This window comes from Macrosteles quadrilineatus, unplaced genomic scaffold, assembly GCF_028750875.1.
Source record: "Macrosteles quadrilineatus isolate MER2022 unplaced genomic scaffold, UCM_ALF_1.0 Scaffold_13__1_contigs__length_4303367, whole genome shotgun sequence".
Classification (NCBI taxonomy): Eukaryota; Metazoa; Arthropoda; class Insecta; order Hemiptera; family Cicadellidae; genus Macrosteles; species Macrosteles quadrilineatus.
Window position 1 is genome coordinate 1,050,538 of NW_026542606.1, and position 19,114 is coordinate 1,069,651.

A 19,114-nucleotide genomic window follows, 5' to 3' on the forward strand; every position below is an offset into this window, starting at 1 on the left:
TTCTAGCAGAGTTGCTGTGCCAGTGCTACCTCCATTTGGATGTTTTCAGTCTACAGCTATTTCGTTTCGTAAAAAGCAAGAGCGGTTCCCTGATTCCGTTTACTTATCAGACTTGGATACGATAAATAACTGACATCGTACGATAATTTTGAGCCTGCATGAACTACATCGGTTGTCTGATTCAGAATTCAAACATGGATGATTCGAACAACAAAAAATTGACCATTAGTATCAAGAATCGTGAGTAATATTTCAGAACTGGTATGGAATCGAGAAATTCTGTTATCGGCTTATCCCTATTTAAAATACAATTAATATTCCACTAGGACGTAATTCTATGCGTAGATCGACACTGCTGCTACCCTGATACACGCTTCACGTTATTATAGAGCTGGCGGCGAGTTGGCGCATTCTGTCGACAAACCTGAGATTTCATTCTCGAATCTGGTTAATTTCTAATCTGAATCTTCCGTAAATATACATTCACTATATAACTTTTTTTGGATAAATTGGCTCAAAATTGTTAGAACTATAAAATTCCTCGTAATTAAACGAACATAATGATAATAGTTGAAATTCGCGGAAAATCCCCGAATAATACAATTTTCACGCATATTTCCCAGTTTTTTCACAGCGGCTCAATTCACGCATAATTCCTGATTTTCCAGGTCGCTGACAACCCTTAGAAAGTTATTTTTGTTTACACACCCACAACTAGAAGGTGGCTGATTCTCTGACTAAGGCACTCAATAAAGACAAGCTCATGAAATATATTAATGAGCAAGGAATATGCAAGTTGGGAGGATGTTGTAATGTCTAACTTTCATATTCATCTTGCCCGCCTAATTTGTTTATAACATATAATGTTATAATTATATTATTACTACGTGAAACCCATCGAAATCGACGGTTACTGTCAAGCATACGCTAATTCATCTAACTGCCATAAATAGAGTACATTTTACAAATTTTGAGCATTTAGCAATGTTTAAAGAGTAATAAGTTTAAAAATAAAAATGACTATTTTGTTACCCTAGTAACAAAATATGGTTTCATCATTCAATGAATAAAATATTTCCCATACCGTACATCATCGGAGTTATTGTTACTATGTTAACTAGTTTCTCTTCTTTGGAAGAAACTTTAAATAGTATTAAAATCATATTGGTGGGTCTTTTGTGGTAAACACTTCCGCGATTTCATCAGTGTAATGCAGATTAAATCTACGCTTTTATTTGAGAAAAAATATCTGTTTGTTGAGAAGGCACGTTCTTACTTTAAAGTGTTGTCCACCCTTAACCTGTGTAAGTTTTTTTTTCCTTTGTCAGTCGGTCATCATACCGTACTTCTGTGCCAATGAATAACCCTCTAGCATAGTTTAGAGAAATTAGTTCTGGGGTTACTGTTTAAGCTAGAATTACTTGACATGCGGCGGATGCCAGTTGTCTCAGACTTATCAATTTCATAAAGTGGTCAATATAATCTCTCTTCAAAATGTTAGGTGTAGTGGAATATACTTGTAGTGAAGCTGGCTTTTATTCTTGAACTGTTAAGGGCCTCGTTCATATGGTCGTGCGGCTTCATTGGCAACAAATAATGCAAATGACAAAGCAATGCTGCATTCCCAAAAAGCAAATACTGTTAATTGTTACGTGAATAGTGACGTTTACAGGCATTGTTGTTAATCAACTTATCTTATAAAGGATGATGAGATATATTTTTAAAGGAACATGACTTTTCTGTAATGAGTAGCTGCTTAAATGGCAATTACTCTTTGTGCAATTTTTTTACAGTCTAAGTGTAGTGTTATTTAAAAAAATCCCACGAGCAAGTGGGCCACGGTCCGTAATAGGCCACTGCAAATCATCTGTCAAGATAGGTATAATTTTGGGCAAGGTCTCTGTGTTTGGATGTTATTAGACACGATAAGAGCACAATGAACTTCTTCTGCAGATGAATAATCTGTTAGGTAAGAGATAAATGAATTATAAATGTCACAATCCAAGCGCATTAAAATGGCTGTGGCCTGAACTTTTTTGTAGTATCAAGTTTAAGCATTTTTTGTGTAGATATCAGGGTAAGCTACATAATATTTTTTTAGGCTTCTGATCGTAGCACAATATTCGTTGAGAATATTTTTTAAGAGATACATTAAATGGTTTTGTTGCTGATTGTCGCTAGCCATGCACAGCCCTTATCATTAGTCTAATAACATACAAAGGCTCTCTAAGAGTTCAAGTTCTAATTTGTATACATATCTATATTCATATCTACATATCTATATTATGTTTTCACCATGCCGAATGAATACATCGAAATAACCTTTCTGAAAACTCTGCAGTCAATTGCAATTTTTCAGCTTAATGACTTTATAAATCATGCACATTATTTCTACATAAAAATTATAAAAGATTTAATCCAGTTGCTGTAAACCACTATTAATTTAACAAAATATCGATACGGCTTATATGGTCAACGTGCCCTAATGCACTTATATTATTTTGTATTGTATTAAACAATCAAAATTTTTTCCAATGATTGAAAACATGTAAAAGTGGTCATAAAGGCAGACACCAACCCGTACAATAAATATAGATATGAGATAATTCAATAAGAAATAATTTTTAGAGATACTGAGATATTATGATTTTCCACTGATTTCGTAATGGGAAAATATGACATGATGCAGAAAAAACTCTAAAGGTTACTGGGGCAGAGTCCCGAGGGAATTTAGTTTGCTTTTCTTTAGATGGCTCATCAAAACCAAGACCTTACTTTAGACACCTCTACCAAGCTTCCACACCCAGCCGTTCTCTCAAATTAGTTAAGACAAAGTTTCAAATTTAATATAGATTCCCCCACCTTATGGGAGAAAACCCAACTTTGATGGAAGATCCTGCCAAAACTAATAAAGATTTCAACAAATTAAAACCACTTTGCAAAACTAAATATCGAGGCAATTTTTTTGACACTTCAAAAATCTGTCTAAATATGAGGGTGGAGTTCTGTTCACAAAAATCGGCTTAGCGTATTATATTTATAGATGGATATGTTTTTGTTTATTTTTCTGTCAATATATATAGTTTTTAGAAATTAAGTTTTTATTTTTTAAAGTACCTATAGCAACAACGCTAACAAATTAAAGTCGTTTCAATGCTAGTTTAACTGAAAGCTGGTTTCAAACTATCATTGAAATGTTTATGTTACAAACTATTTGTTTACAAAAATATTGATCGCCGTTGTTTGCCTACATACTCATATACTATTTCACTTTAAAATGTAGCTTTTTTTACCATGTAAAGGATAGTTAGTTAAGAATAGTTCTGCATTATCAGGAAATGTGTGATTTTGCATTAACAAATAAAATTACATAAAAAACATATTTGATCTGATTATAAATGTAACATGTGACTGATATTTCTTGTGTCACAACAAACACAATGATATTTTGAACAAAGTTTGTATAAATTTGTAGAATACATTTTAAACATTAACAAATGTTTGAAAACTCTTAGAAATAAAATTTTTAAATTATATGACAACGCTTACAATAAACCTAAGAATAAGTCCTAAAAGTTCCAGAAAGATTTGTTAAGTGGTTTCTTGACAATTAAGTTTAATCATAAATGTTAGTGCGAAGCTTTTAAAAACCTGTACTTTTTAGAGGTTTTCAAAATGCAAAATCTTTAACCGAAAAAAATTGTCATTGTTGATGACCAATGTGTTAAGATTATGGTTTTTTTGAGCGAAGCTCACTTTCCCTCACTTTGTAACTTCTTTGTAAGAGCATCAGAATGTAATGGCTTGACCAATTGATATGAAATTTGGCCAACAGCTAAAGAATACTGAGCACTATGTTTTGGTAAAAAATATTTGCGAATTTCCTTCTGGATTTTATTTTACGGGTCACGCAATTTTGCTTGGTATTATAATGTAATTTGAAATAAAAATTATATTGGGTTTATGACATATGGGTTTATCTCGTTTCATTTAAATAAGATAAACATATGTTAGTTGTTTGTAACTGTTTTGTTTACATTTCAATGTTTACTTTCATCCTAGGTTAAAGTTGGAATGTAACAGTTTATCAATGGAAGTAACAGTTTTGCTATATTTGTTTTGAGCATGCCTCAAAGGCCACGTCGTAATATTGGTCGTCGCACCAATAATGCAAATATTGTAAGAGAGTGGCGTCGTAAACAAGAAGAACCAGATGAAGCAGTGGCGGAAGAAGCTGATAATGATAGGCAGTTAGCTAATCAATTCCAACATGAATTAGATGCACTAAAATTTTACACTTGCACTAACTGTCATCGCCAACAACTAACAGCTTCAAATCAATCACCGATTTGTTCGCGTTGTCGTTCAAATGCAACTAAATTCACGGCGTTAAATAACGAATTAACTGACCTGACGATTGTAGAACAAATGTTGATTGCACGAGTACATCCTGCTATGCCCATTTACAAAGTACAAGCAAATGGTCAGGATGGCCAGTTTCACTACAAAGGTACAGTATGAACTATCAGATAAATTTGTCTTTAAATTTAGAACTTAAATAATATCGGGCAAACAAACGTTGAATCTGTTGAAAGGGAACATTTATTGTAGGGTGTTAGCTGCTTTAGCCATTGACAATCTTTAAATAATGCTTCGCTCATTTATGCGTCTAAAGTGAAACGGCAGACCACCCTAGTTTACTTTTTTTTACTTAAATTTGATTTTTGTTTTATTACAATCAGATGATCCATATTACAGATATTTAAGCTCAAACTCGAGTTCCCCTGGTGTTTTCCTCGACAGTGGTTCAATTGAGAAAGTATTTTGAGGAAAGTGAATCTGGGTTAAACTACATTCACTATTAAACAATAATTGGGGAAAGCGGACCTTAAACAACAAAAAACTGGATCTGAAAAAGAGTTCAAACTGGATACCACATTTCAATGTTCTGTATAAAAGGCCTCCAAAATCTCCCTATCCCCTATCACATACTACCACAATCCGTTTCCTAAAGTACAGCTAATTGTGTTAACTAATTTTCTTTAAATCATTGTTCTACTCAACTTTAACATCATACCTCATCACAATTAGGCCTACACCTTACATTGCCCCTCACTATACTCACATGTACTCAATGGTGCCACAGAATGTGTGAGTGACACTGCCCTCCTGGATGTGTTCCTTGCACAGACCGAAGTCTGTCAGTTTCACATGTCCCTGGGAATCCAACAGTATGTTTTCTGGTTTCAGATCTCTGTTGAACACATAAAAGTTAGGAAAATTTTGTAAAAAAAGGTTACAAACAACTAGTATGGTGTTTTTAACAAATAAAACTTAGTTTGCAATTTGCATTGAGTATACCAAGTTGATTTTACAATTGCTGTTGTGTCAAGGGGTATTTAAGGGTTACACAATACTATGGTATAATAAGGTACTTAAAAATAGTTTTCACATTGATTGAATTCAGAAGTTACAATTCTTGCACCAAAATATATGTATAAATATAAGATTTGGAAATATTTTCTTAGGGCAATACAGTCTAAGCTGTCAGTTATAGCACGGCCGCAGCGTTCAAAGTGGCAACACTACACTGCTCAACGCTCGCACCGCGGAGGAAGCACTTGTATCTATTAATTTATATTTTTTATATCCAACAACACCGATTTGTACAAAAGGAGAAGGAAAGGATAATATGAGGTTTTTTGTGTTGACACAAAAATATATAATATATCATTTTTTCCAAAAAAGTTATTTATCTATTATACATTGCTTTTTCATAAATCTTAGCCTATACAAAAGCAATTAATTTTATTATTATTGACCTGTATTAAATAAAATTTTCGAGTTTATTTTATATATATGAAGTAAAATTTCCACTTTTATTGTTGGCTTTGGGACCAAATCGTATTTTGATGCATGCTTAATCAAATCACGATTCGATGCATTGAATCGAATAATCAAATACCAATTTTCATGCATTTTTTATGCATCGCACACTACTATATTTGACCATAGATAAGCGCGGTTGCCATGTCGGTCGACCGGCCAACTCAGCCAGGTGGGAGAGATTCCCTCGCCTTGCACCCGCAACGTACATACAGTGAACGAGCACTTCACGCTCTTCTGCTGCTCTGTCCAGTGTTGAGCTTCAATAAAAGATGTTTTCTTCTGAGAGTTTTAAAGCCTTTGTGTGATAAACGTAACATGAACTGGTTGAATATTGTTGTACGTTTGCCAGAAACTAAAAAATGTGATATACTTACATTAAAATGTACTTTTTATAGACAGTAGTCTATGCAATATGTAACCTAAGCATTTAAACCTGGAGGAATTTTTTTGCATTTTAAACATTACAAACAGAGAATAAGTGTTTCACCAAACAGGGTGTCTTGTAACCATATGAACAAACTTTGTCACGTTATTCAGCATGTCAAAAGAAGCAAAACATTTAATAATTTTCTATCTAATTTCGCTTTTGGTCTGTCTGTCTGTATGTGATTTTTACAAAAATATTCATATAGCTCCTTAACCCTAGCGCTGGCAAACGCCGGATATACGGCGCGAACGGCCGCGGCCGAAATGGCAACGCCGGATATACGGCGCGAACGGCCGCGGCCGAAATGGCAACGCCGGATATTCGGCGCCAATGCAGATGTTACAGTAGGCCTATATTAATTTTTTTTTTTTTTAGTTTTGTTCACTTTTTAGGGCTACTGTTGTAATAAATAAGTTAAATAATACAAACCAGAGTAAGTACCCTGGAACTATATATTATAAAAAAGGTGTACGGTTTTGTACATGACCTGGGTTGGATGATTATTTGGTACTAGCGCGGGGGTACGATCGACATAGTAATAGGGCTATCAAACAAAATACACAAAATAAGCTATATAAACTATATATTTTTGGAATCAGCACAAAATTTACCACAACTTTACAATTTACCTTATGATGATAAGTCTTACATGCACTTAGCTATACGACGGAATATAAAAACATTTTATAAAAAAATTAATAATGCATACAATTTGGAAAAACCAAAAAACCAAAATTTTTTTGTGGTAACCATGTAAACCACCTATATTATTGTTCTTTGTGTTATTCTGAACAAAATGATATATAACAATCCATAGTTATGTTGATATTTCAAATTTTTATGATGGTTTAAAAATTATATTACATAATCAATAATATCCCTATGCCAGTACAGCGTTACACTAGTGCCAGCTCTAGGGTCAACTGTTTGAGCTACGGCGTTTGAATTCTATAAAAATGTGTTTATTGACAATTATTATTGTGCAAAGTATGTATAAAAAATATTGAACCTTTGAAAAATTGTGGCTTTAAAAAATATTTAATGCCATGAAAACCTTTAATTTTACAACATACTTGCAGAATACGTAAAAGTTGGCAAATTTCATGCAGATTACAAAGATGTATTAAGCTTAAGTTTGGATCAAGAATGACTGAGAAATTAATTTTATTTTCTTGCCCTACCTACAGTTTTCTCTATTAAACAATAATTATATATAACTATAACATAACCAAATAACTATAACAATAACTATATTGAACAATGTTTAAAAGTTTACCTGCGACCGTTTTTTAAATTAGCCATTTCAGTTCTTGAAAAGTTTCACTTAACAGCTGTTTACTTTCATACAGCATAAAAAGTTTCATTTCATAACAGCATAGTTTTTCTCATAACAACACAACGGACCAATGAGTTTCAACACAGAGTATGTTTTTTGTGGTTTCAAGGATTGAGAGAAAAGAAGTAAAATTATAATGCTTCGAACATCAACTAAACAGCTGATCAGCTTATTAGTTGACAATTTTAATTGTTGATCCGACTTGTTCCTGTTGATACTCGCGTATTCTTATTGATGGAAGTTAAAGGAAGGTAGATTAAACTGATTTTAAAACCTTCCAAATGGCTCTAAACAATATTAGAATATTAATTTTGTGAGAACTAATCCAAACAGCTGATCGTTATTTCAAAAAATGTAATAGAATGGTAATAGTAAACAATAGGAGAAAATTTGACAAAAATCTAACAAAATTGGGGTTTTGATGGTTAGTTATTTTGTTTTCAAAGAAGCGAGGCCATGTTTTTATAGCCAAAGACATTCTCATCAATCCAGTAAATACAGAAAAATGATTTGAACGTTGATCGGTACTCTAGTTTTCTAGGAGTAGGCCGTGTAAAGTGACATTTTGGCGTCACAGACAGAATGACAGAATGTACAGACAGACAGACTGACAGAAATTGAGATAAGACTCGTTTCGGCTTTATTAGGCTATGAAACGTAAAAATAACCAAAAACTGCATAATTCTAAGCAATGTACAGACAAAAACTGTAATTTTATTTATATGGATGTCGTATAGGGGCATGGACGGATGTACGTCGGGAAGTTCTCGAACCAAAATACCTAAAAACGCAAATTTCTAAAAATGATTTTAGACCTGAATAATGAGTGTGCCAAATTTTAGCCTTCCAGCTAGTCCAGAAGTTTAACAAATTAGTGATTAATGTGTCAGTCAGTGAGTGAGGCTTATACAAAACAGTGAGGAAATACAAAACATTAATCTAGTGATATTGAACAATAATTATCTATATAATTTCTATTGATTTTCATTGCTATTAAATTAACTGTAATTTATTGGTACTAGCTGTTACCCACAGGCTTCATCCCGTTTGACTTCATAAGCATTAATAAAACTTTTTATTTGTTAAGTTAAGCTGAAATAAACAAAACAGAATACAGTAATACAAATAAACTATCACACCTGATTTTGTATTTTTAACATTAGGTTAATGGAAAGTTCATTTTAGAAAGGAATTACAACCTTTAAGGGCTCTTTATGAAATAATTGATGGTTTAACGCAAGGTTTCTTGTCATGACCAACATTTTAACTACCATGAAATGAAATGAAATGAAATATGTTTATTTATCCCAATATAATTACAGAAAGACAAAGATAAATAAAAACAGTGAGCAAGATTAACTACAGTAGTACAACTATAATTATTAAATGAATCTGCCATACTTATGGGATAGGCCTACATGGGCAGGTGCCTGTGCGTAGGCCTGGTTGCTATCAGTCTGCGAAATTTTAAGGGCAAAAACTGAATATGGGGGATTTGTTTTTCTTAATTATTTAAAAGAAAACTGAAATGCGGTTGAGAATGTCAGCGACGACAACCAAAGCCAGTTCAATAAAAAAAGACATCTGGAGGGTGAGGTGGTCTAAGGGTCAAGGATTTTCAGTCAGAGTCAAGTATGGTTTGGTCTAATCAAAGTCTCGGCCTCTTCTATGGTAATGGAGTGCAGTAAAACAAGAATATGAGTCTTGAATTTCTGTAATGAGGGTAAACTAAAAACGTGTTGAATATCATATTTTTGAATTAAATTTCAACAGAGGATCTGAGCAACATAAAAGCAGTTGGTAGTTAGAACTGATTTATGTAGCTGAGGAACAGATATTCTAACATTGTGGGAGTATCTTGTGAAGTGCTGATGTGTGACTTCTGTAAGAATCGTGTTTGAGTTTTTGAATGTGTGATTAAGAAGGAACTGGATGAAAAGATGTCTGACCGGTAGTATTCCCGTCTCACGGAATAGAGCATCAGTGAGTACCTTTTATTTTTTCTAAAAGCAACTTTCAAAATTGATCTTTGAATTACATTCAAGGGTTCCAAGGTGGTGTGATAGCATGCTCCCCAGCAAATAATTCCAAATGAAATCAAGGATTGCACATAAGCAAAATAAGCTCGCTTTACGTCATCCTCGTCTAATAATTCACTCAATTGGTTAAAAGCATAGATATATTTACGAATCTTTTTCTTCAAGAAATCTACATGCTCTGTCCATTTCATTCGGTAGTCAAAATAAACACCCAAATATTTATAATAATCTACCCTTTCAATGTACTCACAATTACAAGATAAACTATTATGGTTGCCGCAGCAATGAATCTTCAAATTGTCTAGATTATAATCAGTGCTGATACTGAGTGATATGGGAAGGAATTTAGTCTTGGTTACATTAAGTGAGAGCACATTTTGATCTAACCATTTCTTTAGAATTGAGAGATCACCAAGAGCTTTGGACCTGACATCCTCCCATGAACAACCCTTTATCAAAACTAAAGTGTCGTCGGCAAATAAAAACAGTTCACCATTTAGGTTGAGTTTCAGTTTAGAAATGTTGTTTATATAAATTAGAAAAAGTATGGGCCCCAGAGTACTTCCCTGAATAACCCCATACTCAATTGAATTTGCATCACTATTCACACCACAGATGGAAACCACTTGATGTCTGTCAGATAAATAGTTTTAGCGAATTTCCCATTTAGGGAATAAGCTATTACCGTAGTACTCATGGTAAGACCTGGACCCGGGACCGATTTATTTTTTCGTTTTGAGGTCCCTAGAGGCCAAAAACACCATACGTTCAAATTCATATATATATATATTTATATATATATATGTGTCCGTTAGCACGATAACTCGAGCAAAAATGATCCGATTTTGATGAAATTTGGTACAAACTTGTAAACCTACATTTATTCTAACGAGTTCGCGAACCAGCATGATCGGACTAAGGGAACGGGGGTTTATGGGGGGGGGTTTTATGGGATAAAAATAGGTTTTTCCCATTTTTGACCCTAAAAACACAAAATTTTACAATTTCTTTTCACACAATTTTGTAGAGCAAGAAAAAACAAATAATTTAGTATATTGAAGCGTTATTGTGGCCTAATGGTTTACGGAGAAAATTAAAAAAAAACTGTAAATTTAAAATCCCCATGTTATTCTTATGGAGAATAAGTCAAATGTTGTAGTTTGCTAGTTTATGAACATATTTTGATCGAATTTGGAAAACACATTAATTTCTTACTAAACTATTAACATAAAAAACCTTGTTTACCCTCCCTGTTGCAGCAAACCTAAGTACTCGTTAAACTAATTCTATTTAAATAGGGAATAAATATATTTTTAAGGAGGCATTTTAGTGTAAATCTTATCAGGCTAATGAAAATTCGCTTAGTCTGCAGGTTTGCTGCGGCGGGGGTATTTGAACCATGTGAGAGCAGTGCCTCTGACACCGATCTGTTCCAATTTTGTTAGCAATAAATTTCTGTCAATTGAGTCGAATGTTTTTTTTAGATCTAAAAACATTAACATAGATCGATTGTTATTAATCATAGAATTATTTATAGATTTACAAACTTCAAAAAGTGCATCAGAGATGTTTTTATCTTTTCTGAACCCAAATTGTGAATTAGATAGTATATTGTTACTTTGAAGGTACTCCGCTAGCTGTTCCTTAACAATATGCTCCAAACCCTTGGAAAATAACGCTTAACAATGAGATTGGCCTAAAATTGTTATTATCTTTTGGATCACCTGACTTGAATAAAGGAATAACTTTTGCTGTTTTAAATTGAGCCGGGAATATACCAGTCAGTAGAGATAAATTGATTAGGTGTAGCAGCGGAATGTAAATTATGAGTGCGTTTTGTTTGAGTAAATCAGCCGAGACCTTGTCCAGACCGGGAGCTGAGCCACCACGCAGCCCAGAGATATGACGTAGTACGTCTTGTGCAGAAACAGTTTTCAATGTAAAAGTAGAGTCCAGTCTGTAGTCAGAGTCAACAACCACCGGGGTCCCGCCCGCATCTATCTGATTTGATAAATTTTCTCTAACAGAAGCAAAGAAGTTGTTAAAATCATTTGCAATCACATGTTTTGTGGCTTGCGTATGATCAGACATGTTAGGAATGAACTTTTCAATTTTGGAAATGAGTTTTTATTACATGATCTGCCAGCAAGATCATTGATCAGTCCCCAAAATAATTTGGGATTTTGACTGTACTGGTTGAGTCTTTCCCTGTAAAAATCTCTTTTTAACACGTTCACTGCTAATGACGCACTTGTGCGTCATAAGTATATTAGCAGATATATAATACATGATGTATATAATTACATAATATATTTTAATCCACAATTTATAGTATAAAATTTATTTAATTAAAGATATATTGTCACTCAATTAACATGATCATGTTAATGTTTATGTTTTTTAGCCATTTATAAAAGTATTACATATCATTAGCAGTGAATGTGTTAACCGACTTCCCCACTACCAACAAAAGGAGGAGGTTCTCAATTTGTTTGTGGCGATGTTTTTTTTTTCCATGTATGTTCACCAATTTCTCTGTGATTCTTTTACCGATCAGTGTGGTTCCACCACCAAAATAACCAGGAGAGTTTCTATTTGGTACCTTATATATTATATTTAAGTATAATATTTGTTTAAGTGAAAAATTCTGAAAACCTTAAATATTCAACATTTGCTTTGTTTACATTTGTGCAGATTGTTTACATTTGTGAAGAGAAGGCAATAAATAATATAAAGATTCCTACAGCTGTTAGTTGAAACCATTTAAATGAAGCTACAGACAATTCTTCATGAAACAGTTGCTTCATATTGATCAATAAACTATTTCTTGCCATGGAGCCTAAATGAATTACATTAAGAAAAATGCATTTTGTTTTGGTTACTATAAAAAATGTATTTTAACGTTTGACCTGATTTGTGTATACAGTAATTCTGTTTTTAGTATTGAATATTCTGACTTACAAAAACATATATGTTTCAGTGAATAGCTGTATGATATTGACAAATAAAGGTGTATTGTGAAAACCAAAGCATTTGCAAAACAGGTCTAAATATAAATCAAATGCAATTATTCCTTACACAACCTAAGAAGTGTGACAGTGCATAATCGTCAATTGTCTTAAAAGTGTTAGATATTTTAATTACTAAACATGCATTTGTAGATGTGGAATGTTTATTGATATTCTCTACCCAGTTACCATATCATATCAATACTATTATGCCTGCTTCGGAAAGTCCTAGAGGAAGATGATTTGCAATTTCGACTAGGCTATATCTTGGTCAAACAAAACCACCTACATGGCTTGCACCACTTTTAGCTGAACCAATCTTTCATATACATATTTCATTTGCAGATGTGGAATGTTTATTAATATTCTCTACCCAGTTACTATAACATATCAATACTATTATGCCTGCTTCGGAAAGTCCTAGAGGAAGATGATTTGCAATTTCGACTAGGCTATATCTTGATCAAACAAAACCAATTGATTGTTTTACATGGCTTGCACCACTTTTAGCTGAACCAATCTTTCATATAATATTTTCCAAAGGTACTATACGAAAGGTACTATGGTGTTAACGACCAATTTTCCACTTTTGAGAGATTTTTTAGTGCTAGTAGCTGAGGAATAACTTTCATATGGTTCCAAAAGGCTTGAGACGTTACTGTATTTCTTTTTATAATGTAGAAGTACACCGATTGCAGGAAACGATGATGTCTGACATTTCAATGTATCTAGAAAAGACAATTAGTTTTTCATTAGGCCTAATGTAATGGACAACTCTTTCTTTCTTAAGGAATATCTAAAGATGTTTATTTTCATACCCATTGATTATGTAACCTGAACAGGTGACTCAAGCAGTTTTAAAATAATGATTGTTCTGTGGAACTTTTCATTGTTTCAAACAGTTTTGCTTATAAAAAATCCTCAAGTAATTAATATATAAAAAATTATACAGTCACTAAAAATCATGAAATAATTTATTTTTGTAAAAAAAATACAACCGACTTCAAACGCTCTAAAAAGGATGAAATAATTTCAATAAAGTAAACTTTTTTATTAGGCAAGCTCACGTATTTCAAGTCGGCGTGGCTCAAACTGCAAATATGATTGAAATCAAATATTGTGTGTGTATTTTGAAAATAAATAAATTTTAGCTGGATAACATAAATAGATAAAGAACACTGAACTGTTTTGTTTATATATTAAAGAAAATATTTTCTTGTATTTTTTGTTTACTTCAGAATAAATTCATTATGAAAATAACACACACAAATGTTCTATATGAATAGGAAAATAATTTAGTTTGATATTATGATAGGGAAAGAAGCTAGTTTAGTATTAAAACGTTACTTTTCAATGTTAGAAACATTTAAATGCGTTATAATATTTTTAAAGATACTCGTTAATACCACTATAATGCCGATCTCTGATTACGGTAATAAAATAACACTTAACGCATAACTATGAAAAATACATGCAGATTAACACCTTTAGTTATAGATAGTCACCTGCAATATGGACACCCTCTTTCAATTTTGTATCAAAACTCATCATAGAGCCGCGCCGACTTAAAATACGTGAGCTTGCCTAATACAAAAGTTTACTTTATTGAAATTATTTCATCCTTTTTAGAGCGTTTGAAGTCGGTTGTATTTTTTTTACAAAAATAAATTATGGCTCTCTTTAATAGACTGCTTAGGTTTTGTCTGTAATTCCGGTAATAAATTTGTAGATTGTCATTAAATGGTTGACGGAGTGCAGCTTTACTTAATTTGTCTCTAGTACGTATTGATTTGACCAAACTGTCTGTAATCCACGGTTTAATTCTCTTACGTCTAGACAATCTTGTAGTTATTGGTTTTTTTGAATTTTTTATAGAAAATTCAAGGTTTTTGTAAAAGAGTTCGGAGCACAGATTGACATCTAGACAGTTTAGGACAGGTCCCCAGTCGGTCTGAGAGAGATTTTGAGTGAGAAGGGTGTGATCAAGGTAAGTTTGAGAAGGTCCGGTTGCAGTGAGTGTGTCTGCGTGAGTGTATGCAGTGTCGTGTATAGTGAGGGCGGTGGCATAGTGTCAGTGAGGCTAGTGTGCAGTACAGCAGCGCGCACAGCAGTCATGTCACAGTAACGTACAAATATGTGATCAATGCAGGAGGCAGTGTCCTGTGTAACTCTAGTCGGTCTGTCCACACACTGTACAAGGCCGGAGCCAAGTAAACTGTTTAAGTAGAGGTCAATTAGTATATCCTTGTTAAAAAGGTTTATTCATGTCACCCATAAAAATGCACATTTTGTTTCTATCTATGTTCTGATAGTAAGTCTCAAGTTCACTAGTGAATTGTACTGGATTGCTGTCGAATGTTCTGTAAAGTGCAAGTAAATTGAAGTTCTTGTTACAGTACACAAAGTCCAGTGATAACCCCTGAACGTCCCCCAGGGTGATTTGTCGTGCAGTCGCTGTTAGTGATTTGTTAGTAAACACAATGATACCATCATTGCGGTTACGTTGAGTGGTAGTCATGTGAGTGTCAAACCCGTCGATGTTCGCCCCCACCTCTCCCCTGCCAAGCCAGCACTCAGAAAAAATTATAACGTCTAGACTGGTATTAAAGGAATCTAAGTTAACTAAAAACTCATCAAATTTTTTGGAAAAGCTTCTAATGTTATTGTGAAATATTTTCAGGCTCTTTAAATGAGAATTAAAAAAGTTAATGTATTGATCTGTGGAATGTAGCTCAAGACAATGGAAGTCGCCGTCGCCGTCATCATCACAGTTATTAAAAAATTGCATCGGCCAAGCCCCAGTCACCTGCCCAGTCAACCGTTGAGCCAACTATAACACTATACCAACTAAAAACTAGCATGAGAACTAAAATATTAAGTTGCTGTTTCAAAATAAAGTAGCCTTGTTAAAAACAAAAACCTTCACTGTAATAAAATTGTACAAGTACAATGATAGATAACTTCAAAATTGAAAATGTAGGAGAAAAAATTGATTAAAAGGAGCAAAATTTATTTCATATGGTTTAAGGGGGTGTGACTTGTAGTTTTCTTAAAAGTTCATGGGTACTTTGGGATTTGTAAATGGATTATTAAACTTTAGTTCCTACCTAAAGTAACTATTTTATATTCGGCCTTTATTTATTTATGTAAGCCACATTTAAAATATTAGCCCTTGTTTCTCACTTTCTCAAATTCGTAGAAGTATTTAATATTTTTATAGATTTTTAGTAAAAACAAACTCATGATAAACTGATATTTTAATGTTTAAATGTTATATTGCCATCTTAATGTTAAATAAATTGTAGCTTTTAAAACATTGCGACCATTAACGCACATTGTAGACCTACTTTTTAAACTCATCAGACATATTTCATAAACAGTTGGAAATATAACAGAAATATATTCAGAGTGAAATATAGCGGATGGTACAAACATAAGTCCCATAGACGTGAGGTTTGTGGGCCAGGCCGCTGGCTGGTTTGTGAACGCTGCGGTGCAATGCTACTGCTATCATACTCTGTGGGAAACGGGGAATTTCCGGTACCTGCACTGCACGAATTGGCAACACGGCGGGCCTCAAACGCCAAAACAGCGACTGCTCGTACTCAAACCAGGCTCTCGCGACTTCCCTATCTTGTGGGGTATCTGTGTCTATACTCCTTTTATCTATGATTTGACACATATAGTTGTATAATGAACTTGAGCCTTCTGTTAATACCTAAACATAGTAAAAGATGTTTTATACATTGATTCAATTTGTAAATATCATTAGTAGAATTAAAACTTTGATGATGACTTACCGATAAATGATTCCTTGAGTGTGTAAGTGTTCTAACGCCAATATTATTTCTGATAAGTAGAAGCTGGAAAAAAAAACAGTTGTTAATTAGAAACTTAAAGTGTCAAAAGAATGAAAGATCTAGGAATGTAATTAAAAAGTATAGACACTAAACTTAAACTAACTTATGATCATTGAATTACCAACTAAATAACAGCATATTAACATTAACCTACATGTAATGGTCAAGCCTGCTGAAAAACAATCTAAAATAACAAAATAACTGAAATTTTGGCCTGGCCCATATGTTGTATATTTTTGTAGAAATTATAATACGAGGGCTATTCAGAAAGTAAGGAACGTTTCTTTCTGATGCTGCTAAGCGCGCGCCGTTCTCGTACATTTTGGTGCGTGTGCACTTGTTAACTCGGTCGGCGCCCAGCCATGACAACAGGAACATCTTCGTGCGGCCTGTTTTTTTGTTGCAATTTTAACTGAAGATGTGCGCTGCGATTGAAAATCCCACCAGTTGTGAGGTGCAGTCAGTGATACGGTTTTTGTTGACAAAAAACTTAAAACCGATAGACATTTATCGCCAAGTGTGTGAAGTTTACAGAAACAACGTAATGAATGAAAGTTCTGTGTGAAAATGGTACATTCAGTTTTAAAATGGCCGAACTGACGAAGCGAAGAGCGGACCCACGCAGGGCTAGAGATATACAAGGGCTAGGCCACGCGAGCTCAGAAAGTGATGCCAGGTGGCTCCCCACCACTCCGCCGCTGTGACGTCACGGCGATACCTCGGGCTCCCGGCACCGTATATCTTTGCCTGTGTGAGCTCTGGTATTACCACACATTTGGCGTTTATTAAGCTCTATGTTGGACATTTTTTATTAGGTATTAATGTATTTTATAAAAGTAATTGACTTTCAAATAGGATTACGTATAATATCAATTTTAATAAGTAAAAAATTAACTTTAGTAGATATTTAAGGATGGGAGTGGAATGTAAAGCGATGGCTAAGATTACTGTAGTTATTGATCCAATGCATTAAAGTTACTGTGTAATATCTGTGTTCGTATTGCTCGAATGTATCTTAATGTATGGATTATTAATTGTATTTATTTATTACTTATTCATACCTTTTAGGATTCATTGAGGTTATATAAAATACATTGAGGTTGTATAAAAATACATTACCTATACTTAGTATTTTGTAACTTTTACATTAAGGAAAATAATTTCAATTAATCAATTACATTTTATTATAGGCCCTACATATTTCAATACATTAAAATAAAAATAGCATATAGTTGCAAAAATACATTAAGTTGCCTGACTAACTAACCTCAATCTCTGTTGACCAATAACTAAAAAGTCGAGATTTGGTGTGATTTTACTTTATCAGTTTACATCGTGATTATACGTTGTAAATGTTTAGTTACGATATTATTTATTGTGCCTCGAGTGTAATGTGACATTGCTTTTAGAAACTTGAGACACTATTTTTTAGCCAGTTTTTGTGAACTTCATTGACTGTTTACCAACAACGAATATCGCGGGTTTGACTTTATCACTTTAATAGTATTTATTAGTTGTAAAAATTGTACTTATTTAGTTTATAAACTGTTTTATGTGGATATACTTACTTAATTTGAGGTCTGGGACATTACATTTAGCCCGTTTTTGAAACATTTCGTCATAATTAACAAACGATTTAATCGCCAAATAAAAAAGGCACAGCAGCATTTTATAGAAAAAAACTATAAAATATTTATTTTTGTATATTTGCCTTTATAACTATGTATATTCAAGTAGGGGAATAAGTTTACTTTCATTTTATATAGTTGGTTTGGGGTTTTAAAATAATATATACGTGTGAAAAACAAAATGTTTTTCTAGACAAATATAAACATTTATTAAAAGTCATAAACATCTATTGAAATGATCAGTAGGCCTATACATAAACAATTCTTACTTCATTTGATCTCCAATATTATTGCCTAAAAATGTTTACTTTTACTTTATCTCTTGATAATACATTTATTTGGTTTTTATTTGAAATTTGTTGTGCAAAATCGTGAAACTTGTCATTTTATTGTTTTTGGGCCATAACTTTGTATAAATGGTAATTGGAATCTTTTTACATTTCCATGAAGGGAAATAAATTCCAAACAATTTGTATATCTTATGAAACATTTTTGGTTCATGCAGCAATTTTTCTACCTACTGACAATATTTCCTACAATATTTTTAATATTTATTTCGTTGCCATTTTCAAATTCTTCATTTCATTACGAACACTTCAAGTTGGAAATAATAAATACGGTTCATAGGTTTGATCTGTTGGTTTAGTTTATATGAATTTTCGAAAATATGACTGCAAAATCGCCAAAAATGCCTTGCCACTACAGAGTTTGCCCATTGCAAGTTGGAGTGTTAACGAAACCCGCTTTAAAAATCACACTATAAAACTACATTATTATAAACACATTTATTAATATGCGCGTGGATGCCGGGCGACATATGCACTGCCGTGCTAGGCTACCGTCGCGCCTCGCGCCGATGTATCTCCGCTACGTCACTGAGGAGGGGCAGGGGAGGGGAAGTAGGATCAGGCGGCGACCGCTAACATC

General features: G+C 33.3%; 1 protein-coding gene across 1 annotated transcript in view; it reads right to left on the reverse strand.

Annotated features, from left to right (window-relative positions):
- The window catches only part of LOC129004980 (ribosomal protein S6 kinase beta-2-like), a 139,525-nt gene that overhangs the window by 11,594 nt on the left and 108,817 nt on the right, over window positions 1–19,114 (reverse strand). Inside the window, exons 6-7 of the mRNA XM_054433713.1 lie at window positions 16,500–16,562; window positions 5,126–5,254 (exon numbers count right to left, since the gene is read on the reverse strand). Of these exons, the coding sequence (XP_054289688.1) occupies window positions 5,126–5,254; window positions 16,500–16,562 (192 nt within the window). The remainder of the gene's footprint in view (window positions 1–5,125; window positions 5,255–16,499; window positions 16,563–19,114) is intronic.